Source organism: Mesoplodon mirus, assembly GCF_964341445.2.
Source record: "Mesoplodon mirus genome assembly, chromosome: 4".
NCBI classification, from domain to species: Eukaryota; Metazoa; Chordata; class Mammalia; order Artiodactyla; family Ziphiidae; genus Mesoplodon; species Mesoplodon mirus.
The window spans coordinates 32,353,332-32,377,783 of NC_138979.1; the positions used below are offsets into that span (position 1 = coordinate 32,353,332).

The following is a 24,452-nucleotide window of genomic DNA, read 5'->3' on the forward strand; positions in this document are numbered from 1 at the left end:
AGGAGGCGGGAGGCGGGGGCAGGAGGCGGGAGGAGGAGGGAGGCGGCGGGAGGAGGAGGGAGGCGGCGGGACCTTGCAGGACTGCCCGGAGCGCCAGGCTCATGGGAGTGGAGCGCCTTCGACCTCCCGTCCTGGCCACATCACTCCCCTTTCTCCTTCTCCGCAAGGAAGGGCAGAGAAGAGTTGGACCGCTCCGTCCGGCGGGGTCCTAGATCTGCCGGTCTGTCGGGACTGGCAGGCACTATGGGCGAGGGTGGTGCCTGTCCCCACCCCAGAGCCCCCATCTCCCACCCTCATTAATCACATTCCCCTGGTTGTCCCTTGAGCCTTGGAATGAACTTAAACTAGAGGAAGTAGATAGCTGTTTCTATGAGCTTGTTCCACCCCTACCCCCGCCCCCCCCCCCGCAGAAAGTCTAAAGTCTTTCTGCTGAGAAAGTCCTATTAGCAGCTGTAGGGCCATTTTTTCTTTTTTGCAAATCTGAAAAAAGGAAGAATATGATTTATGAGTCTGGGTGTGAGATAAATAAAGCAATGAACATCTCCAATGAAGGAAACATGCACAGGGGTTGCTTCAAGGGAGAGGAGAGGATGATCAGACCTGCCTGCAGCAACCTGTCAAGCACCCAGTGGGTCCAGGTTCTTCACTTAGGTCGTCACCCTGCCAAGTGGCAGGTTGTGGACCTGCCATTTTACAAATGGGGAAACTGAGGCTCCAAGAGTTGGTGGTAACGTTCCCAGTAAGCGTGCAGAAGGAGTCTGAACCCAGGTTTGACCTACTGCACTTGCTCACCCTGCTCTTTTGCAGCCCGAGGCATTTCGGTGTGGTCAGAGCCTGTTAGGGCTGGCCTCTCAGATGTGAGCTGTCTTATGTCTCCCTCCCTCAGACAGGAGGAAACCTAGTTCTCACCCGACTCTGCCTGTGAGGCTCCTGGGGAAGCAGATTCCTGGAGTTCTGTCTTGGGATTTGACTAGCAGGTCTGGGTATGGCTCTGGAATCGGCACTTACAGGGCTTCAGGGTGACCACTCAGGGTGGGCACTGAATCTGCATGAAGGTTAGCAGTGCCAGCAGACACTATCTTTTCAGATAAAGCAGATCTTTGTCAGTTTATAAATCAGCCCCTGTCTGGATACCCCTTGGGTGTGCTTTGAGGTAAATGTCTGAGAAAAGACCCTGCATGGTTGCTATTTGGAAAGTTAAGCCCCTGGCTTGGGGATAAAGGTGTCCAGCCTCTGTGATGGCCTATCCTTCAGGTGTGCAGGAACCACCTCATCTTTCTGCCCATCTGAGCCACCTGGAGAGTGGCAGGACCGAAGGCCCTAGTATTAGACCTCAGACCCCAAACTCGTTCCCTGTGCTGGGTCTCCAGTGACTCTCCTTTGTGGTTCATTCCAGAAGGCCTGAGATGTGAAAGGCACTGGCCTGGTCAGTTATAGACTAATGTTTGGTTCTAGTCCTACTACAGATTCACCATGTGACCTAAGCCAGTGGTTTGCCCCCACAGGACCTCAGTTTCCTCATCTGTAAAATGGGAGTAGGTGCCCTGCCTCCCAGAGTGGTTAAACATAGTTTTACAGTTTAGCTATAGGTAAAACACTGGACCCAAGCATGGCACCATAATAGTGACTCACCCCAAATACGGGCTCAGTCTTGGGCTCTCTCTCCGTCCTTCGCTCCCTGCAGCCACTTTCTTGGTGAGTTCATCTACTCTGCTGGCTCCAGCCGGGCGTCACCTCTGTGAGGGTTTCTCTGCAGTCTTGGTCGTCTGTATTCCCACAGAGGGGAGGTTGAGGACTGGTGCTGGACACAGAGTGCTGAGCCAAGGATGGTGGGCAGAATGCTAGTTTCCATCGCTCAGTTATTTGATCGAACACAATCTACAGACTGCTGGGGAGGGACTTTGCAGGTGGAATTAGGCTTCAAATCAGCTGACTTGGGGGGATTATCCTGTATTCGCTGAGAGGTCCTGATGTAATCACAGTGGCCATTCAGAGCAGAAGAGGAAAGCGGGAGGCTCAGAGAGATGAGGCAGAGGGAGATCAGAGCTCTCTGAACCATGAGAAGGACTCTACCCACCATGGCTGGCTTTGACGGGGGTCATGAGCCAAGGACTGTGAGTGGCCTCTAGAAGCTGAGAAGGACCCCAGCCCACAGCCAGTGAGGATATGGAGACCTCAGCCCCACAACCACGTGGAGCTGAATTCTGCCAACGACCTCAATCAGCTTGGAAGCAGATTCGTCCTGCGGCATCCGCCGGAAAGGAAGGCAGCCTTGCTGGCCTCTTGCTTTCAGCTGTGTGAGACCTGGAGCACAGGAACCAGCCAAATCCAAGCGGACTTTTTTTTTTTTTTTCCGGGCACACCACGTGGCAAACAGGATCTTAGCTCCCCGACCAGGGGACGAACCTGTGCCCCCTGCAGTGGAAGCATGGGGGTCTTAACTGCTGGACTGCCAGGGAAGTACCTCCACGTGGACTTCTGACCTCTCTACCTGTGGGGTAATAACTTTGCATTGTTTTAAGCCTCTTAAGTTTGTAGTAATCTGGTCCGCAGCAATAGGAAACCAGTACATCAGGTGAAAGGCTCAGGCTGACTGGTGTCTCTGGTGATAGAGGGCTGGGCCTGGTCTCGGGCTCCTGTGCCCCATTTTTGCACTTCTGGAGTCTGGGGAGGCCAAGAGGGGAGAGCAGGTCTTATCCTCCACACCCAGGAGTCATTATCTCCTCTAGGGATGTGTTAGACTCGGTGCCGAGCGCTTTACATGAATAAACTTTCTTAATTCTACTGATGTTTTCCCCCATGACATAGACGAGGTGACTGAGACACTTAAGTTAACTCATCTGTGGTCCCACAGCTAATAAGTAAGAGAGCTGATGTTTGAACCGCTGGCTAACTGAGTCCAGAGTTCTCCACAAGAGTGGGCACCTGTTCCACGGAAGCAGGTGAATGAAACTGAGCCTGGAGGCCTGCCTGCCTTCCTGATTGTCCAGGCCTAGAGTTCCCTGAGGCATCAGCAGAGCTCAGGCATCCAGCCAACCACAGCTCCTGGAATCCTCAGTCAGTGCCTCCTTCTTACTGTTCTAGGAATTATTGCCCACCCCACCTCCACTGATCCTTTTTCTTTAGGCCAAATCTGCTGGTCATCCCCCTCTTCCCCAGCTATTACCTACGGCTTTAACTGGTTTCCCAGATCACTTGTCAGAGTCAACATCCTGGCAGGAAAACTGGGCCCCTCACCAGATTTATTATATTTCTGCCCTCTACCTCTAGCATCTTGTAATAATAATAATCATTGCCACAATAATGTAATATTTACAATAACTACCATTTACAGGGATTTTGTTCTTTAATGCTCATAACAGCCCTGTGAAGTTTCTTTGAGAATACACACAGCCACTTTCTTGATAAAGAAATTAGATTTGGAGAAGTTAAGTAGGTCTGCTGGTAGGTGATGGAGCTCTTTTCACACCCATATGCTGATTTTTACATAGTAGGTAAGCAGAGGTTTGGTTAAGTGGTTTGGGTGGATGACGGTCTGTAAGGATGCATAAGTGGATGAATGGATGGAAGTAGGGATGGATGGATATATGGGAAAATGGCTTTATGGTTGAAAGACTAAATGGATGCTTGGTTGGAAAGAAGGAAGGATGGATGGATGAATGAATGGGATGGATGGGTGGATGGATGGATTGGATGGGTGGATGGATGGATTGGATGGGAGGGTGGGTGGATGGATGGGTGGAAGGATGGATGGGATGGATGGATGGATGGGTAGATGGGGATGGGTGGAAGGATGAATCAGTGGATATAGAGATGAGTGACCAGAGAGTTTGTAGAGTGGGAAAGGTAACGTATGCAGGAGGTGTATAAGTCTGCATCAAAGAGCAACTTCGGTTGGATCGTAATATGAAATTGGACCTCTTGCTAGTTCCATTGTTGATGAGGAAACATCCTGTTTAGCTATCTTGGTTATGTCCCTTGCCCCGAGTCAGAGAAGTCAGCCTCACAATGTCCTCCAACTGCATGAGAAGGCGTTGTTTGTCCCCTAAGAAGTCAGGGAACATGGGAACCAACACTGGTTTGGTTTTAAGCCCTGAAGGTGCTGTATTCACATCCAAGAAAGTGTGAAGGCTTGCAGAAAAGTCCAGAAGCTGTGTTTCATTATGGCCAGGATTGGGGTGAAGACAGTAAGGTTATGTTGAGCAAGTATAGGGTTTGATCCTGTCATTGTTTTGTTTCTTCATGTGTGGTATTTTGTTCATCATAGGTTTTTACATTAATTTTTGTTATTTTAAAATATTGCATTAAAATATTATGCAATAAAAATACCATGACTGAGTTTTTTGGCCCTCCCTTAAATGTTGCACCTGAGGGGGTATGTCTCATTTCTTTCACCCTCGTCCTGGCCCTATGACGGAGCACCAGTTTCTGGACTTTTCTGTAAGCCCCTGTACTCCTGTGCACGGGAAACTTATCCCTGTTCAGCTGGCTTCACTCTTGAATCTGCGGGAGGCAGGAACTCAGGGGCTGGAGCCCAGAGTGTGTCTGCCTCCAGGGCCTCCTTCAATCACTTGTTGTTCACACATTCTCCCCGTCTACACTCCTTTTTTTAAATTTATTTATTATTTATTTTTGGCTGTGTTGGGTCTTCGTTTCTGTGTGAGGGCTTTCTCTAGTTGTGGCAAGCGGGGGCCACTCTTCATCGCGGTGCGCGGGCCTCTCACTATCGCGGCCTCTCTTGTTGCGGAGCACAGGCTCCAGACGCGCAGGCTCAGTAGTTGTGGCTCACGGGCCCAGTTGCTCCGCGGCATGTGGGATCTTCCCAGACCAGGGCTCGAACCCGTGTCCCCTGCATTGGCAGGCAGATTCTCAACCACTGCGCCACCAGGGAAGCCCTACACTCCTTTGTTTTCACTTAAGACCTTCTATGATATATCCCTACTCTGTTGCAGCGTCCACTGCCACTGCACTCCTCAGCATTCCACAGGTGAGCTCCCTGTCCTGGGCACAGCCCTACCTCCACGCCCTTCCTCCTGCCTTGTCCCTCTTGCCTCCACAGAAACTTCCTCTTCCTGAACTCCTGAATTAATCACCTGCATCACACACTGTTATGCTTTATCCTCTACTATTTTGGAGAGTGTCCTGCAGAGCTGGTTGACTTTCAGCCAGTTTGCACCCTTTTGGCCGTTAGTCTGAGTGGTCAGTACTCATGCCATACTGGTGGTTAAATATTTTGAAAATCAGGTTTCCTGTATCTTGCCTTCCTCTGTGAAATGGAGGTAAAAATACCCAGGAGCTCGAGCTCAGACACAGAGCCTGACACGCTGCAAGCTGGGCAGAAACGGTAGCAGTAGCAGTCGTTGTTGTTATTTATTGAGTCAGACGATAAAACACTGGTGGCTTTAAAGGTGATATGTGAGGGGCTTCGGATCCTGGCTGAGAGATGTTTGGAGGTGCTGTACTCCCCTCCTGATGAGGCTTCCGGGTGCCATGAGAGGGCTGGAGAGAAGCAAGAATGGGTGTATGGGTTTGTGGGTGGACACGAGGCTTGGCGGGAACCAAAGAGAAAGCACAGCAGTTGGGGCCGTGGGGAGGCTCCAGACCTGGAAGGCAAGCAGCCGGTTTGCCAGGACCCTGTCCTGTGTGAGCAGGACATACCTGACTTCCTTGCCGGCACTAAGAAGTGGGCCTTGACTGTCTCTGGGCCATGAGTCACTTGATCTGAGTGTGGGTGGTGATTGCACACTGAACATACATTATGGCGTACGCTGTGATCAGTGCTGATGAGGGACTGTCTGAATGAAAATAGAGTCAGGTTGGGCCAGAGGGAGTATGCCTGATTTCGCCATCAAGCCCTGTTGTGCTACCTCTGGGTGACTCCCCGGCCAGCCACTCAGGGACCCCAGCAGGCCCCTCCCACCTGCCACCTGCCTGGTCCCGTCTCTCCCTGGACGCCTCACCAGACTTGCTCAGCCATCGCTCGGACTGTCCCTCAGCTGAGACACCCAGGCCCCCCCACTCTTTGCTCAGCTAGAAACCTTGGGTTTCTAGCCCTTCAAGGCCCAGTTTGGGACAGTGCCTCTAAGAAGCTCTCTCTGAACAACCCCCTGCCCCCCTTTCTTTTTTTTTTTTACTGTGTTTTTTTTTAATTTCAAATGAAGTGAAATCAATATAGTATACAACTAACCATTTTAAAACACATAATTCAGGGCTTCCCTGGTGGCACAGTGGTTGAGAGTCCGCCTGCTGATGCAGGGGACACGGGTTCGTGCCCCGGTCTGGGAAGATCCCACATGCCGCGGAGCAGCTGGGCCCGTGAGCCATGGCCGCTGAGCCTGCGTGTCCAGAGCCTGTGCTCCGTGACGGGAGAGGCCACAACAGTGAGAGGTCTGAGTACCGCAAAAATAAAAATAAAAAAAATAAAAAATCAGTACTACAATTATATCTACTGATACAACCCAGTTATATGGTTTTTTCTGGGGGGGGGGAATCCTCAATAGTTTTTACAAGTATAGAGGGGTCCCTGAGGTCAAAAAGCTGAGAACTGCTCACCCAAGGTAGTGGCAGAGGCAATGAAGAACTGTGACCTGGCTGGAAAGATAACTAGGAGGTTAACATTGCCTGGATCAGGTGACCCTTTGAAGTGGGAGTCAGGGGTGACCTCTGGATTTCTAGCTTGCATGACTGGTGGGTAGGGGTGCTGAGGAGGCCCAGGTGTGGTGGGGAAGTTGATGAGGCCAGTTTGGTCCAGTCGAGTAAGGTGGCAGTAAGGCACCCAGGTGGAGGCACCTTCTAGGTAGTTTTTTTTTGAGGAGACTGGAGAGAGGCGTGAGCTGGAGTTAGAAACCTGAGTGCTGTTTGCTTTGTGTTTCTTCTCTTCAGCTGGGTCATGAGCTCTAGGAGGTCAGGAGCGGGGCGGGATGCTGGTTACCGAGGTATGCACACCCAGGTGTCAGGTACATTCTTGCGGGGGGGCGAGGGTAGGTCTGGGAGTACTGCTGTACACCCGAGACAACCACCACCCACCTCTCCAGACACTCCTTCCCCGGCAGCCAGAGAGGTCTTGGCAGGGCCACTGCTGGGAAGGAAACCATGATCATTAGACACAGGGTGAGAGCAAAAAGCTGGAGAGGGGGCAGCCGGATGCCAACGGGCAACACATCTGCCATCGTGAAACCCACTTACCCCAAAGGATGCTAGAGGACCAGGTGCAATTTCTCTCTTGTGTACTGACCTTTTAAAAAGCTCCTTCGTGGGCTTCCCTGGTGGCACAGTGGTTGAGAGTCCGCCTGCCGATGCAGGGGACACGGGTTCGTGCCCTAGTCCGGGAGGATCCCACATGCCGCAGAGCGGCTGGGCCCGTGAGCCATGGCCGCTGAGCCTGCGCATCCGGAGCCTGTGCTCCGCAACGGGAGAGGCCACAGAGGTGAGCGGCCCGCGTAACGCGAAAAAAAAAAAAAAAAAAGCTCCTTCGTGCAGTTGGGATCAAGAGACACCCTCCAAAACCAACTGTCCGAACACAAACAAGCAGAGAGGGTAAACAAACTCACCATCCCTCCCCACGGATGAGCTTACGGCCTGGACCAATACTATTTCCTTTCTGGAACTAGAGCCATCCTACAGTTCACTTGTAAAAGGGACAGGTAGCCTTGTCAAGCCACACTGGATGGAACCTGAGGCGAGAGGGAAAATCAGTAATACCCATCCTGCCTTTATGAAAAAATTGATATTTTGTTCTTCACAGATTTTTTTACATTAATTTTGACTTTTTTTTTAAAGATTTTTTTGATGTGGACCACTTTTAAAGTCTTTATTGAGTTTGTTACAATATTGCTTCTGTTTTACGTTTTGCTTTTCTGGCTGTGAGGCATGTGGGATCTTAGCTCCCCAACCAGGGGTGGAACCTTCACCCCCTGCACTGGAAGGCGAAATCTTAACCACTGGACCACCAGGGAAGTCCCTGATTTTGACTTTTAAAAAATATTGCATTAGACTGATACCTTTATGACTACGTTTTTTTAGCAGTCCCTTATATTTCACACCCAAGGTGGGCATTTCTCTTGTCTCACCCTAATCCTGGCCCTGAGAAAGCCTCAGAGAATCGCCCAGCGCCTCACAACAACCAGAACACGAGCACCTGCACTCAGGTGAGTGTTCACCTCACAGCCTCTTTAACGATAGCATCATGGTTTTTCATTATCCAGATTTCAGGTCAGTTGTCCCAGCCTCAGGTGGCCTCAACACTGCCCTGCTGGACTGTGCTTGTGGTACTTGTCACACTGCCCTGGGTATTTTTAGAAATTGTCCATTGTTATCACCCAGCAGAATGTAAACCTCGCAAGGGCAGGGAAATTTTTTTTTTGGTGGTGGTGGTGCCCTTTTTTAAAAAAATATTTATTTATTTATTTGGCTGTGCCGGGTCTTAGTTGTGGCACGCCAGATCTTTAGTTGCTGGTATGTGGGATCTTTTAGTTGCGGCATGTGGGATCTAGTTCCCTGACCAGGGATCGAACCCGGGCCCCCTGCATTGGGAGCACAGCATCTTAACCACCAGGGAAGTCCCAGGGCAGGTACCTTGACTGCATTGTTCATGGCTAAGTCCGCAGTGCCTAAGATGACCTGAAACAGTCAGGGCTCTACAGATAGTTCATGGTTAGCAAGTGCTTGTCCCGTGCTCATCACCTCAGGGTAGCAGCTTGTAGCAGCACACTGAATCCTCCCAGCAACCTTAACTGCTTTTCTGTGTCCGAAGAAAACAAGCAGTCATGGAGCCTGTTGGCTGCAGGTCCCAGGGAAATGGGTCTTGCCTCCCAGCGGGCCTCATGCCTGTCACTGAGGGTCGTGTTCTGGGCCAACCCTTCATGGGTGGTTGTGAGGAGGGGTCTGGGGAGGACCAGGGTGCCTTCCCTGGGGGCACGCCCATACTAGCTCTTCCCCAAACAAGTGTATTCTTTCGTGCTTCTGGGATTTTGCTGGTCCCCCTGCCCAGCAATGCCCTCCCCGCCACCTTCTTCTGGAAAATCATCCCTACTTATCCCACACCCTCCTCACACCTCTGTGGAACTTTTTCCAATCCCCCCACCACTCTCCTTTCCTCCGTGGTGTCCCCAAGGCACTTCCTGCACCACCCTGTGACAGTGTGGCTCAAACGGTCTGTCTCTCTAGTAGCTTAAAGATGGCTGCACATTCTTTGTGGCTCTTCCCATCAAGAGGAGGTGCTTGATTCTTTTCCCCTTGTGACCAGGCTGGCCTTGGTGAAGTGCTTGACCAATAGAACACTGTGGGTGTGATGTTCTGGGAATTCTGAGCCTAGGTCAGAAGAAGCCTGGCAGCTTCTGCCTGAGTCTCTTGGAAGGCTGCTCTTCAGACCCAGCTGCCACACTGTGAGAAGCCCAAGCCACGTGGAGAGTCCACGTGTGGACGCTCTGGTTGACAGCCCCAGCTCAGCCCCCAGCTATGGGAGAGCACCATCTTGGACACCTCGTCCAGTCGAGCCTTCAGATGACTCCAGCCTCAGCTGCTCTGTGACTGGCACCTCACAAGGGACTCCAAGCAAGAACCACCAGCTGGGCCCAGTCAACCCACAGAACTGTGAAAGATTGTTTTCAGCCATCACATTAAGTGTTGGAGCTATTTGTTCCTGCTGCAACACAGAACATCAACAGTCTCCCTCATCAGACTATGAGTACCCCCCAAAGCAGGGATTCTGCCCTTATCACTCCAGATCTCTGGTCTGAGCCCAGGGCCTGATAAGGACCAAGTGCTCATCAAATATCCCTTGCATGAATAAATGAAATCCATCAAAATTCCACCGTTCACCCTGAGATAGAATAGATTTATTAGCAAGAGGTAATCAGGAAACATATATTTTTACAAAAATGGAAATTTCTTTTTTTTTTCCAAACAAGCTGTAAGTTGAAATATTGTAGGACTTGAAATAGAATTCTCATACCACTAGGTATTGCTTACAGCAAAAGTTGTCTGTTTGTCAGAGTGGAACATGCCTGCCACTTCAGAGTTAACCTGTGTTTTCTATACTGTACAATGTAAAAAATAGATGGTAATATTCACAGAATAAGCACTACGGTACTATATTCCTGCTAGAAGGCATTTAGACAGGACTACAGTATATGCAATAAAAACACTTGGTTATTGATTTCCTAATTCTACAGTGTGGTACTATTTTTCACAAGGCATACAGACTTGGAGCATCTCAACGTAAGCTTGTAGTGACCGTTAGGCAGCTCAAAGAGGAAAAGTGACATCTTTGTGTGTTCCCGACTTGCAGTGAATGCTGGGCAGCCGTCGGCAGAAGTTGACGTGACTTTGTGTTGTGATTCTGTTTTCCTCAGGATGTTCCAGGGCCTTGTCCAGGGTTATCGAGGCTGCTAGTCACGCTACCTGGTTTTATTCTCAGAGCCAGGAGCGATGTGGTGCCTGAACGAGGTGGTGGCCTCAGTGTCGCAGGGCGTGGTTCTCAGCTGACAGGACTCCTTTCCCTCCAGGTCACTGAGAGACACGGAGTTTTGAGACCTGCGATTTTGGCTGAAAAAGCTGCTTTGGAAATTGGCATCACCATCAGCGGGAAGATTTGTCGATGACTGGACTTCAGGGTACGGTTCCCCCTCCCGCCTCCCCCCTACCCCCCACCCTGTTATAACAGCTATGTGGAACATGCCGGAGGATGCTGGGTGGCCAACTCAACCCAGGGGCCTGGGCTGGGGACAGACAGAAGCAGGACTGGTGCCAAAGATTCATGTATGCACGGATTCTATTTTCCCTTTGGGGGAGAGTGAGGGGCTGGGAAGAACAGACTAAGAGTACAGTTGTTTCAAAGAAACAGGCACTGCAGGAAACGAGGGATGGGGTGCGTGGACCAAGTCCTAACCAGTGCAGAGATTCATATTTTGGTTCTACAGGAATCTAAGAACAAGAACGTATTTGTATCCTTGGAGAAGCACATACTAAAGAAGAAAACCCAGAGAAACCAAACGACTATGTACAATATCATATAGCATGTGTCCATGGCGGCGGGCTGGGTACGGCTTCAGGTGGGGAGTTTTGGTTCTATTCGGAGAGAGCACTTGTAGAGACTTTCTTCGTCCATTACAAAAGATTGGTCCAGTAAATATTGGGTTACCTGAGAAAAGGAAAAGAGAAAAAGGAACGGCAGGGCGATGGGACCTCCATAATACTACGTGGACGTCGGGTGTCTCCTGGGAATCAGGCACTAGGGTGGAGGCAGGGAGGGGTGTCAGGTTTGCACATGAGGCAAAGATGCATTAAGCAGAGTTGTGTCTTTGTATTATTTTTCTTAGTATTATTTTCTGCCTTTTTTGTCTTCACAGTAGTATAAAATCACATATAGTCAAAATTACTCTTGACCACCGTTTCTTTGGTTGAACATTAGGTGAAATATTTTGGGCTCATATTAAAAAATCATCTCTATCTAAATATCTAAAATGTCAATTGTAGCATCTAGGTAGTGGATGTACGGGTGTTCACAATTCTTTCAATGTTTCTGTATGTTGGAAAAACATACTTAAACACCAGGTTTATGTAACACCGAGAGAGATTCACCCAAGACAAGACAGTGGAAACTGAGGCCGTGTAAGGAAAGAGGCTCCCTTATTTTTCGTCTCACGAGGCTCACTACAGGGCAAAATCTCAGAGTGGAAAATCAGGAAGAGTCACCACATGGACTCAGTTACTCTCCTTCCTCCTCCCTCCCCACTTCACACTGCTCTCAAGTGTTTTGCTGGATTCCTGTGTACGATGACAGATCAGAGCCCAGATCTCATAGGCAAACCCCAACCACCCTTCGAAAAGAATCTTTCCAAGGCTCATTGACTTGTCAGTTGTTTGGAGCCGAAGGTTCATGTTTTTCCACAGAAACTCAGAGCAGAAAAAAGAAAACATATTATATTTCTTAGCACGTAATTGGGAATCTTCTGATAGCTGCTTGAGAAAAACCAAGTCTTTGTTGCAAGCATCTTTGCTAATGGACCCTCTGCTACTGTGAGGGACAGAACCGGCTTCCTAGGATGCTGATCATCAGTCACAGATGAAATGATTATTGTGTCTGATTAATGGCTCTCACCCAGCACCTCTAGGAAGACAACCTCAGATACCACCGTCTAGATGAACTCATATCCACTGATAAAGATATGGCGATTTTACAGCCATGTGAAATAGACCAGACTTTTATAAATAGCTAGTAGCTTCCTGTGAACAGCCCTTTCTAGAGCACAAAGTCTCAACCCTCCCAAACACTCTGGGAATCAGCAGACTGGTTAGTTAGTTTCCTCCGTCATGAGCATTTGTTTCCCTAAAAATTTTGCTTTAGCAGGAGACTGGCATCAAATACCACCACTGCAAAGCTGTTAAGGAAAAGAGTCTGAAGGGAAGTAACATTTATTTGTATTGCATATGGAGCTCGAGGGCTAGTTTAAGAAGGGGCCAAGGCCTAATACAGTGCCTGGCACACAGTACATGCTCAGTAAATACTTGAGCGAATGAATGAACAAGGAAAAAGTGGCACAATTGGTTAACCCACTGATTTTTCTTCTCTCTGTGGCTATCAGCTATAAGACAGATAGTGAGTTCACAGAACATGGCAGGAAACAGGGCAAGTCTATCACAAAGGAAAGTAGAAGAGAAAAATACTAAGAGCTTGATTTTCTGGTATGCTCAGGAGTGTGTCTGGAGCTGGATATTTTTTGTGAACTTCAAACTAGGAGGTTAAGAAGCTGGATGGAAAGCAAATACATCTCTGGGCAGCGTAAAAAAGTCATAGGATTCGGAGCCAGAGTCTGGATTAGCAAGTCCCAGTTATTTTAACTGTAAAATGGGGCTAACAGCATAGGGTTTGAGTAGTGAAATGAGACTAACATGCCAACCTCTCTCCATACAGCCCCACCATCTTTTAAAAAATGCATATTAATCCAGTCCTGTAAGCTCCTTTCAGGGCTTCCCACTCTCCTTAGGACACAGCTCTAGATCCTTCTAGAAGCCCACAGTCCCATCTGGTTCAGGCTTGTCTGAGGCTACTCATAGCAGTCGTCTGTGGTCTCTGTGCTTCTCAGATGGGCCCTGTCCCCCAACCCCGATACAGGTCCCTGGATTCACACTCTCACAGCACTCTCTGATTCCCGAATGTACAAGGTGTTTTTTCCCCCACCTTGCCTATAGCAGCAAAAGACTGAGACAACCTAAATGTCCATCAGTACAGAGGATCGAATAAATACATGAATTTCTCTGCAGCCATAAGGAAGAAGGAGAATGCCTCTGCCTCAACAGGAAATATCTCCAAGATATATTAAGGCAAAAAAGAATGATGCTGAAGCAATGTATAGTATGCTACAGTATACATTATAGTAAAAAAAAGTTGGGGTGTGTTTGCATACACACACAAAAAAATGGGTGATACGGTTGGCTTTGGAAGGGGAACTTGGAGGCTGGAGGACTTTTTGCTGTGTGCCCTTTCTAGCTGTGAATTTTGAAACTGGTGAACATTTCGAAAAGATGTGATAAACACTGCCTCTCCTGCCTCAGGGGGAGGTCAGACATGATTATAAACCATCCCATGGCAGGTAAAAACCAGACAGGAGCTGAAAGATTAGCACAAGCGCAGTCCAAAGGAGGGGGAACTCAGGGCGGGTCAGGGCACAGGGGACAAGGAGGGTTTCCTAAAAGAGAGGGCCCAGGGAACTCAGGGGCAGAAAGTGGTTGGGTGTGGAGCGGAAAAGGCAGGAAGGAAGGCAGTGCAGCCAGAGCACTGTGAAAAAGCGGAAGTGACTGAAAATGCTGCCAGCTTACCTTTGCTTGGTGCTCTATTTTGTAGGCAGTTTGTTGAAACTGGCGAATCTCTCGGATGATATGGGATATCTGCGGGAAGGAAGGAGAGGTTTGGAAGACAGTTTTCTCTTAGTACCCCCTCCCCCGACCCCCCACCCCCCCCTCCACACACACACATGCCACAGAACAGAAGGGGCATCAACAGCCACGTCTGCAGTCAGTCTCTTAATTCACCTCCTGGGAGACCCCACCGAGGCAGCAAGAGTTTCTTTAAACCAGCAACCTGCCTCAAAGGCTGACACTTGGTGAGAATCTATAAATCTAGAGGTTATAAGTTATAACATAGAGTATTTGTCCTTCTCTGACTTATTTCACTAAGTATAATACCCTCTAGGTCCATTCACATTGTTGCAAATGGCAGAATTTCATGCAATTTATTTATTTATTGAACTATAGCTGATGTACAATATTATATAAGTTACAGGTGCACAATATAGTGATTCACAGTTTTTGAAGGTTATACTCCACTTATAGCTATTACAAAATATTGGCTATATTCCCCGTGTGGTACAACATAACCTTGTAGCTTATTTTATACATAATATTGGGTTGGCGAAAAAGTTCGTTTGGTTTCAAGTAAAGACACATTTTTCATTTTTACCAAGAACTTTATTGAATGTATTCAGTAACCGAACGAACTTTTTGGCCAATGCAATAGTTTGTACCTCCTAGAATGTCCTTCTTTTTTATGGCTGAATAACATTCCTCTTTCTCTGTGTGTGTGTGTGTGTGTGTGTGTGTTTGTATATACCACATCTTCTTTATCCAGTCACATAATCTATAAAAATACTGAATTACTATGTCATATACCTGAAACTATCACAATATTGTAAATGAACTATACTTCAATAAAAAGATGCCTATTCTGAAAGGTAAAAGGTATATTTAGTAGGATCACATGATAGATGATGAAGAAAGAATTGTTTTAAAGACTCAGAGATAATACAGTAAAAGAAAATTACCAATCATTTTCTCTGAGTAATGAAAATAAATGAGTGATTTTTGTTGCTAAAAAAAAATCTATAGGTTAATTATACTATGTAATTAAGAGAAAAACATATCATTTGATCAGTGGTACTGGCTTATCCAACGTCCTAAAACAGCCCCCCTCAATTCCAGCAACAGCTAAAGGCCTCTGCCACTTTCTACGTGCCCACCATGTGCAAGACCACACAAAGGGGCTCCCCCATCCTGTTCCCAGGTCAGTGCTGCCATCTTGCCTTTGACAGAGAAACCTTACCTATTAAACAAAATCTCAGGAAGAACCCCATGACACAGAACCGATACAAACAGAGGCTCTCTAGTTGGAGTGAGAAGATGAGAAGGTTGGCTGGAAAGCAGGCTCCCTGCTGGAAGGGTCCTCATCTCCCCTCCCAGGGCCTAGACACCTCTGGGGAAATTGGAAACCTACTTGCTTCGGAGGTGCTGCAGAAGTGATTTTGCTGCGGCCACATAATGCAAGTGCTTCTCTGAACAATAACGGATGGGGTGCGAATAAAGGGGCAGGCTTTGGAGTCAGACAGACTTGGGCCCCAGACCCGGCTCTGCCTTTTCCTTAGGGGTGACCTTGGGCTGGTCATTGATTACTCCAAGCCTCAGCCTGCTCACCTGTAAGGTGGAGAATAATAAGATCACCCACCCCTCAGACTGCGGGCATTAAAGGAGGAGACGCAGGTAGAGCTGGCTCAGGGCCTGCCAGAGGGTAGCTGCTCGTTTGAGGAAGTGGAGAAGCCGGGTTCAGGCTCCCCAGTGCATGTGCCGCATCCAGTCGGCCAGGACTGTCGGGCACAGCTCGGGTGAGCCCGGGGCTTGGGTCTGGGTTTTGATGTTCCCCCCACCCCTGGCCCGCTCTGCTGTGGGGAACGCACCATTCTCATCTTGGAGAAGTTGACCAGGCCGTCCTCCGTGTAGTTGGGCGTCCCCTCTTCGATGAAGGCCAGGTCAGTGAGGTACATCCCCAGGTAAGGGACACAGGGTGGGTCACAACTTTGAAGCAAATGGCATTAACAGAAGTTTTTCACTTAAAAACTCGAGCCTCTGCCGCGAACAGAACACCCCGCATGCATCTCTCGCTTTGCTGGAGGGAAAGGGATTTCTATTCGCCAAGAGTAATAGCAGCTCTTGGGACTCGGATTGCCAGCTGGGTGTGAGGGTCAGTCCTCCGGGGTGGTGGGGGTGACATGGTGCCCGCTGGGGCCTGGGGCGTCTCCATCAATCACCCCTCCCACCCCAAGCCAGAAGGCCCTCCTCTACCTCTCTGCTCTCCCTCCCAGATGGAGCCCCGGGGCTTGGCCGCCAGCCCCCTCCCAGCTCGCCTTTCCTTTCTGTCTCTCCACTGAAACTCTCCATCCCAATCCCGCCCTAGAATCACATCCTGGGGGGCTTCACAGCACCGTGCCCATTCCTGCCAGTCACCACCAGCCACCCCACCGAGCCCCTTGTCCCTTTCTTTCCCCAAGACTTCTCTGCCTTTACTTCTTCCCCATTGGGATCTCTGCCCACCCAAGTACTGGGTTGCCAGCGCAGGAAACCCTTGCCCTCTGAGATCACCATCCTGGATTTGGCTTCTGGGCGGGGGCGTTGGGTGAGACGGCTCCCATGATCGGTGGCTCCTGGGGGATGGCTTTCGTGGGGATGGTACTCAGCAGTATGGGCCGGACCTCTCGGATCTGTGGCTCTGAAGCAGGGGTTCCTGTTACTGTTCCTGCACAACTTGTCCTGGTGCCTCTGGGTGGGGTGCTAGGTTAAGGGGATGACTCTGTGATGGGTCCAGTGGTCACTCTACTCTGGCAGAGCTCCAGATAGTTCGCCCAGGGGACTCATCACACAGTGCTCCACAGCCTCCTCTCAGCTCAGCACACAGGTACAGGGACTCGCCTTTCTAGCCCATCTCACCTTTGTCTCCTTGTGGCAGTCCTGCCACTCCAGAGGAAGGGGAGGCAGGGAGGATGGTAGAGCAAGAACAGAAACCTGGCCTGTCCCTTGCCTGCTTGCTGTGTGACCCTAGGCCAGTTCTTTCCCTCTCTGGTCCTCAGGTTCCCCTCGTACCAGAGAACTGATGTTAGCTAAGACAATTTTAGGTTATTTGAGAGTTGATTTTAGGTGATGCCCAGACACTGTTTATACATATTGATTCATATGATAAGAAACATTAAATTTTCACTCCTCCCCCCGCCACTGCTCAAGGAGAGAGCTCATTTGGTGACAGCATAGCTTTGTCACTTTCTAACACGTGCCGTTTTCCTCTTTTTTTTCTTTTTGAACAAATAGTAACAGGTCTCACTCAGGAAACACTAGGATCTGGCCAGAATTTAATAATATTATTTTGATTTCACTGTATTTATTTTTTATGGTAACCTGTGTATTTATGGCAAGTACACTGGTTTCCCATTTGCTGTCATGATATAGAGTTTTCCTTCTTATTTAAATGTATTTCTGGGAAATAGTGAGTTAATTTAAAGGAGACCATTAAGTAAATGCAAATATAGCTGACACATGGGTACAGCAAAGTCCTGAAGGAGGTGGATGCTTGGAGTTTGGGAAACAGTGAGCAGGAGAAATGTTTTTTGAACTGTCGGTCTTGACCCTTTCATGGGTGTTAAAACCAATTTGGTGAGTGTTGACCAGATTTTTTTTTTAATTTAAAAAAAGAGAGAATAGAGGATATCTGGGTTCATTGCATGGACTAAAATTGCTTTGTGAAATTTTTGTTCCTGTTATGCATATATGCATTTGTATATAGGGTCACACTGTCAAATGTAATTTTTTTTTTTTTTTTACTGTGAGTTGTGAAAAAGAAAAAAAAGCAAGAATCATACTGGTCACCGGCAGACCTCTCTGGGTCCTTCTGGCCATTATACTCCATGATTGCTACATGCCTGGCTTTTCATTTCCTTTCCGTCAAACTCCAAGTCTGGAGCACAGGCTGGTGGATCTGACGGAGAAAGAGTTCAAAGGTCTGAGCAGCCGCTCTGGAGCTGGACGGCTGAGGCAGTGTGCTGGCCGGCAGGTTCTGGGGGGCGCCGCACTCCCCCTGCCCTTGATGGGAACCAGGTAGCCTGCAGAGCTCGAAGGACCTCTTATCTCAGATAGAGGCAGAAGGGGAGGCCGGGTGCTGCTCGCTGCCTGTGAATGACTGAAGGATGCAGGGTGTTTCTGGATGCCTCACAGGGGCTCTGACCACCCAGACCAGTGAAAAAAGTCTGGGAGTCCTCTGGTCACTGAGGTGTGGATCTCCCTGAGGTGTTTACTGGGGTTTCTGATCCAGTTGTGGAAAGGTGATGGACGGGCAATTTAGTCACTGCAAGTGGCACTGCCAGCCCCAGCACCAAACTCTGTTCCTGTTTACTACCTTCACGGTGAGGGGTCCAGGGAACACCACCCTTAACTCAGTCATGTACACACACACGCACACACACGCACACCCAACCAACCAAAATCCAGAGCCACGTAGGTAAATATATGGGGCTGTCGGAGTGGCCAGTGTAGGGGGCTGTGGGGACAGGTGTGGGGTACGCAGGGCTGGTGGAGGGCCCCCAAAGGGCACCACCGCGTGGAGACAGACCATGCTGAGCATCTGAGCGAGCAGGGGAGCACGGTAGGGGCTTCATGTAGGCAAAACACCCAACCTATGGCTAGCTCTGAACTTCCGTGTGGGCATCTGGCCCCTGTCAGGAGGCATCCAGCCTTGCCCTGGATCAGGGCGGGGCCAACAAGGCTGAAATTGTGTGTGTGTGTGTGGGCGCTTCCTCTTTCGGCAGAGCCCCGCCATGCCTGTGTCTGATGTTTCAGGGAGCAGAAAGAAAAGTGCCCCGTCCCCCATGCTAAAAGCTGCCCCTGGTGTTCCGGGCAGGCCTAGACGTGGTGACACCTGGCATCTGGATCTTGTCTGTGGTTGTTTGGGGCCCCCACACTTGATGTTTCTACCAAGAAATTCCTGCTGATGTCAAGGGGGATGAAAGAAATTAACTGGTACCGGCGACTGAAAGCGAGATGCAGCTGCCCCAGGGGCGCTCCACCCGACCCCAGGAAACGGGCGGTGACGGCACGGATCAGCCCTCTCCTTCACCCTGTCCCAGCCGTGGGATGGGCTGCTTTCTCTTACAGGTCTCAGTTCTGGCATGGGGTGCAGGGAAATCAGGTACTCAGGTTATGGAAAAAAAAATTTTTTTTTTGGCAATGTGTTGGCAGTGTGGGTGGGCCTCGGGGTCCAGTCTTGCTTTCTGCCTCCTGGATACTCCCTGCTCTGTTGTCTCATTAGCAAGAGACTGGGCTTTGCTCTGTGGCCACAGACAGAAAATAAAGATGGAAACGGGTATTTGGCCTTGTCGGAGCCCCTGAGACTCTGGAACTCCAGGACTCTGGATCCATCATATCCACGTAGATAGATGGATGTTCCCCTCGTTTGGAGGTGGCTTTGGGGTGACCTGCGGGTCCGCTAGCAGACTCGCCCCTCCAGAGCTGTTCCCATCCCCCACTGACGGGAACAGAGGGGAAGGGCTTTCACGGCAGCAGCTGGCAGTGAGAGCCCGGCCCCTGCGTTCCTGCCGTGGGCATCCTATTCAAGCTAAAGACAAAGATGCAGATGAGCCCGTCGGAGGAGACGGACGGGCAAAACCGGAACTGGCCCCCAAAGAGCTGGTGACCACATTTTACTGCCGGATGCAGCTAGTCCTCAACCAAATGCTGTTGGCGGGAGCTGCGGGAAGGTTCTGGTCCCTGGGCGGCTGAGAGGAGGGGACAGTCTCATGGGTTGGACCAGGGTGTGGTTTGGGGGATGAGAAGGGGAGATAACGTCCATCTGGGGGCGCCCGGGCAGGGGACTGAAGCATTGTAGGTGGGCCAGGGGATATTTAAGAGAGTGGCCGGGGATGGGAGGGAGGATTTGGGGGTAAAGGGAAAAGGTCACGTGCTAGCCCGGCTGCTGGCACAAGGCTGAATGATATAATGACAGGAGAAAAAGGATGCCCAGGACCTCAGAATGGGTCTGAGGACCTACGCGGTGGGGTCCGTCATGGGCTCCTTGTCTGGGTGGGTCACCAGCTGTGCCCACCAGCTCACTCCACTCCCTCCGGCCCGTCCCCTGCCTGGTGAGACGACCCCCAAACCCTGACACAACACCGCTCTAAGTATAAACCTTAGTGTCTCCGAAGAAACAGTACAGAAACGTTTACCCGAATCTATCCTTCCCCTGCCTGCCTTGGCCTGTATCTCCATAAGGCAGGAACCCGGTTTGCATAAAGGTCTTAGCGCCCAGATGCCCGAAGGCCACCTCCGCCCCCTGTGTGGCTGGGAGCAGAGGCATCTGGGAGAGACACTTACATAGGCCCACGGGTAACCTGAAAGAGGGAAGACAGTCAAGATGGGGACTCGGACAGAATGGGGGACCACGGACGCGGTGGAGGCAGCGGCGGCGGTGGGCGAGGAAGCCATGTGAAGGAGGCTGATGGAGCAGCACCCTGCGGGCGGACGGACAGGTTGGTGAATGCACGGGGGGGGCAGCTCCCCGCAAGCACAGTCCACGGGGGCTCCGCGGAGCCCAGGCGGAGGAGAGACGGCCGGACAGCACAGATGGGTGGAACATCTGTCTGAGGACACAAATAAAGTGGAGATGGTCAAGGCAATGGCACACGGAGCCGGCACAAGGGACAGACCAGGTACGGCAGGAAGAAAACGAGAAAGGCAGACGAGGCTGGCAGGGCGGGTGTGTGGTGCGTCAGAGCCACCGGCGAGGCTGGAGGTGCTGGGTGGTCGCGGACTTCAGTGGCCTTGTACTGGCAGTGATCACGCGATCCCTCGCGGAAGGGAAGAAAGGCATTCCTGGGCTCTATAAGGAGCCGGGACCCTAGGGGTCTCCCAGGGTCTCTCCAAAGTCCAGCAAGTAGCAAGCCAGGCAGGGAGAGAGAGGGTGAGGGCCAGCCCAACGGGGCACACGTTCAAGTGCCTGAGGGGAACACAGTGGCAGAGACTAGTGGAGAAACCCCAAGTGCACGTCTAACCAGAGTGAGCAAACCCACATTTCACGTGCGTATGTGGCCACAGCATGTACCAACAGGCCGAGTCACCGCTGCCCTGGGAGAGCTGGCCTGGACCCTCATGGGAGGTAACCTCGGGCAAACAATAGAGCACTGGCCTGGGAGGCCAGCATGGGCTGAGGCCCGGCTCTATCACCACGGCCCCAAATCCTTGGGCCAGCCACTAGTTCCTCATTGTCCTTGTCTGGAGAAACATCATGGGAGAATCTGTCTCACAACAGTGGCTCTCAACGGGGGCGATTTTGCCTCCCTGAGGCTATCTGGCCATGTCTGGAGACCTTCTCGGTTGTCGTAACTGGGGGGGCGGGGCGGACACTGGCATTTCATGGGTAGAGGCCAGGGATGCTGAGAAACATCATTCTATGCACAGGACAGTCCCCACGACAAAAACTGTCCTGGTCTAGGGACCTCCCTGGTGGTCCAGTGGTTAAGACTCTGCACTTCCACTGCAGGGGGCGCAGGCTTGATCCCTGGTTGGGGAACTAAGATCCCACATGCCGTGTGGTGTGGCCAAAAAAAAGAATCCTTGTCTAAAGGACAAGAGGGCCGAGGTTGAGGAGGCCCACCTCACAGGCGGTGTTAATGGAGCTGCACACACCATGGCCAGGCAGGGCACAAACTTTGCAAACTGTAAGGTGTAAATTACTGGTAAAACCATATTTCTTTGATTCCAAGATGCCATTGTGTGTAAAATGCACTCGTCTTGATGACTAATTATCTAGTACAAAAAGGAAACACAATCATACGAAATAAATACACTGACTGTGAGATGTATCCTGATGTCAGAAATGGTAAAATGTAAAATAAAATGTGCATTTTGGAATCAAGGAATCCAGCACCACTATTATCACATCACAGCTACTGCACATCTCAAGACTATTCCTGTGCCTCTCCTGGGAAATGCCCTGACACCTTGGAATTTCTCTGGTAGATGATGGAGGACAAAGCTGACCTGCCCTGGGGGTCTGGGATGTGTAGGGGTCGGTCTTGTGGGTAGACAAATGGACAGACAGACAGACCTCCTGCTCCAGCCAGGGGTGGCACATGAATGCCTCTGCAGTGTGGTTCTACAATTTAAAAAATAATGGTGACAAAATGACACACACTTACTTTTTCAGAGCTTCTCTCAGATTCTTAAATCTGCCCTCTGACGACACAAGCTTTTGGAGCTTATCAATCAAAGCTTTTGTCTAGAAGGAATTAGAAGTATTTACTAGCACATAGCACACATCAAGGCCCGTGACTCTGGCCCACACTCCAGGGCTTCGCTTTGCCTCCTCGAGATAGGGCACAGGGATTTGGGGACTTCCTGGGTCTGGGGACTTGACCCTGTACTCCTGAGGAGGCAGACATGGATCTTTGTTTTGCTTGCCCGTGTTCATACATCTTTCAGAAACATGGGAGTAGGGTCAGGAGGGTCCAAGTGTCACGGTCCTGAGACCTGGGTGGTTGGGAAGGACTTGGCGGGGGTAGGTAGCTCCAAGGACCTGGACCCGGTACAGGGCATGGCTGATGTTTCATCATCATGAGCTTTCTCATGACTGTACCCAAAGGATGTGACCATCTTCTCATACCTTCACTTTGATATATCAGGAGCACCACCCAAATTTAAGAATCAAGAAAAAAAGATGGCAGATGAACTGATCATCAAAGGAGAAAAGACTCTGATGGAGAAGAGGAAACCCTGCAGAAAAGGGTCCCATCTGCCAAATGACCAGGCCAGGCCCTGCCCACGTATCAGGCCAGAGCAACTTGGGTGGCTGGAGTTTGTCTTAAGGGACCAGGTGTGTGCCACAGAGCGTGTCCTGGGTGGAGCCTGGCTTTGTGCTTCTTTTCCTGCATGACCTGGGGAAACCTCTTCACCTCTGAGGTCCTCAGCGCACTCATTCATAAAACGGGGAGATGACTAGTGACCACCTTTCCAGCTCTAATCCTCAGAATCCAGAATGTGGTTGAGAAACTGGGCCGGAGACCAGCCGTGCATCTTATTACCAGAGGGGCTAGTCAGCCTGGAGGGGACACTGGCCACAGAGGCCAAGTATACCCCTGATCTTTGGGTCTAATTTTTATCTGAGAAAACTGCCTGCAGAAAATGACAAGCTAAATCTTCCTTCTGATGGAAGAAGAGGTCAGTGTATACTCTTCAAGGAGAAAGGATGGCAGAGAACACCAATCTGCTCGGTCCCTCCTATCAATCTGAAGTCTTGTCGCCTGGTTTGGACTGACCCTGTTCAGAGCAAAACTTTATTCTGGATCTGGTGAAAGAGCCGCAGGCCAGGATGGAACAAGCCCCACCAAGCAAAGGGCAGATGATTCTGCTTTCACCTGAGATGACCCTTCTCAGACGCCCAGGCCAACCTCCACCCCAGGCTCTCAACTGCCCTCCTGCACTTAATCTCTTTCCAGAGCTGTGCTCCTGCATCCTCTTCTTTCCCCTCCCCCTGCAGAGACATGAGATGCTGCAGCTTGAGGCCACATGTGGGGTCTGAGTATCCAGAGCCCTCAGTGGACTCTGTCACCCACCCTCAGCATGCCCGTGGGCAAGTTACCACTCCACTCACTTTGCTAGGTTTTGACTTTCGTATCTGGAAAATGGGAGGGTAGGTCCAGGTGTTCCTTAAGGGCAATACCCGTTCAGACAGTCCAGAATTGTGGGTGACGTAAAAGCTACACAGCCACACAGCTCCAGGTGAAGCATCACCACGCTTAGAGACCATGAAAATGTACAAAGGATATTCTGGTGGGTGGGGTTTTTGCATACACTTGGGGCCAATTTGTGGCTCTGAGCTGGGCACACTTTGATTTCTTCTGCACCTGTGTGCTTACTTGAGGTGTGTGTCTGCTCCTTTTCGGGTTGTTGCTCTCTGTCCAGAAAGGAGATTTGTATCCTGGGAGGCCACTGGATTTTCCCAGCTGCTGCTTAGAAAGTGTGTTCTGACTTGAAGCAGCTCAAGCATCTTCTGGCCATGGCAGGAGCTTCCATCCTTTGAGGCTCACTGGGATAGCAGGCCCCCTGGGGCCTTGGGCATCTCTGCTGGAGTCTGGACACCAGTGAGCCGAAATATGGGGGCATTTGGAATATGTCTCTGAAACCAGAGACCAAGCAAGGAGCCTGCCTTGGAAATAGTGTCAGGAAGAAAGATGATTATATATGGCCTCTTAAATCCTATCCTTTCCTGTTCACCAAACAAGACTTCTGGATGGCCAAGGCGGCTCCTTCCAAAGAAGCCAAAAAGTATAGTTAGTCAAAGAGAGGCTTATGTCTCTACTGAAATCCAGCCATTCCAGGGAGAGGAAACACATATAACTGCATTAGTCATCTGCATCATCCTATGGAGATGCATCATCTGATCCTTTCCCGAGGGAAAGTTTTTATTTTCAAAGAGGATGGGAAGAGAGGTTGGAAGAAGAAAGGGGAGGCACTGGACATCCCAAACTAATTCTGACTCCCTGACTCTTGCCAAGGCTAGACTGGACTTGGACACAGGCTTTTCTGCTTTGGGCTGGCACACTGAAAGGAATGATAAAAAAAAAAACTAGCTGCTGAGGCTACATTTCAGG

General features: G+C 50.2%; 1 protein-coding gene across 1 annotated transcript in view; it reads right to left on the minus strand.

Moving 5' to 3' along the window:
* Positions 1–10,668: 10,668 nt before the first annotated feature.
* Positions 10,669–24,452, minus strand: part of RASGRF1 (Ras protein specific guanine nucleotide releasing factor 1) — a 105,782-nt gene continuing 91,998 nt past the window's right edge. The window contains exons 24-27 of the mRNA XM_082616825.1: positions 22,002–22,081; positions 15,726–15,843; positions 13,819–13,887; positions 10,669–11,140 (exon numbers count right to left, since the gene is read on the minus strand). Of these exons, the coding sequence (XP_082472951.1) occupies positions 11,048–11,140; positions 13,819–13,887; positions 15,726–15,843; positions 22,002–22,081 (360 nt within the window). The 3' untranslated portion in view covers positions 10,669–11,047. The remainder of the gene's footprint in view (positions 11,141–13,818; positions 13,888–15,725; positions 15,844–22,001; positions 22,082–24,452) is intronic.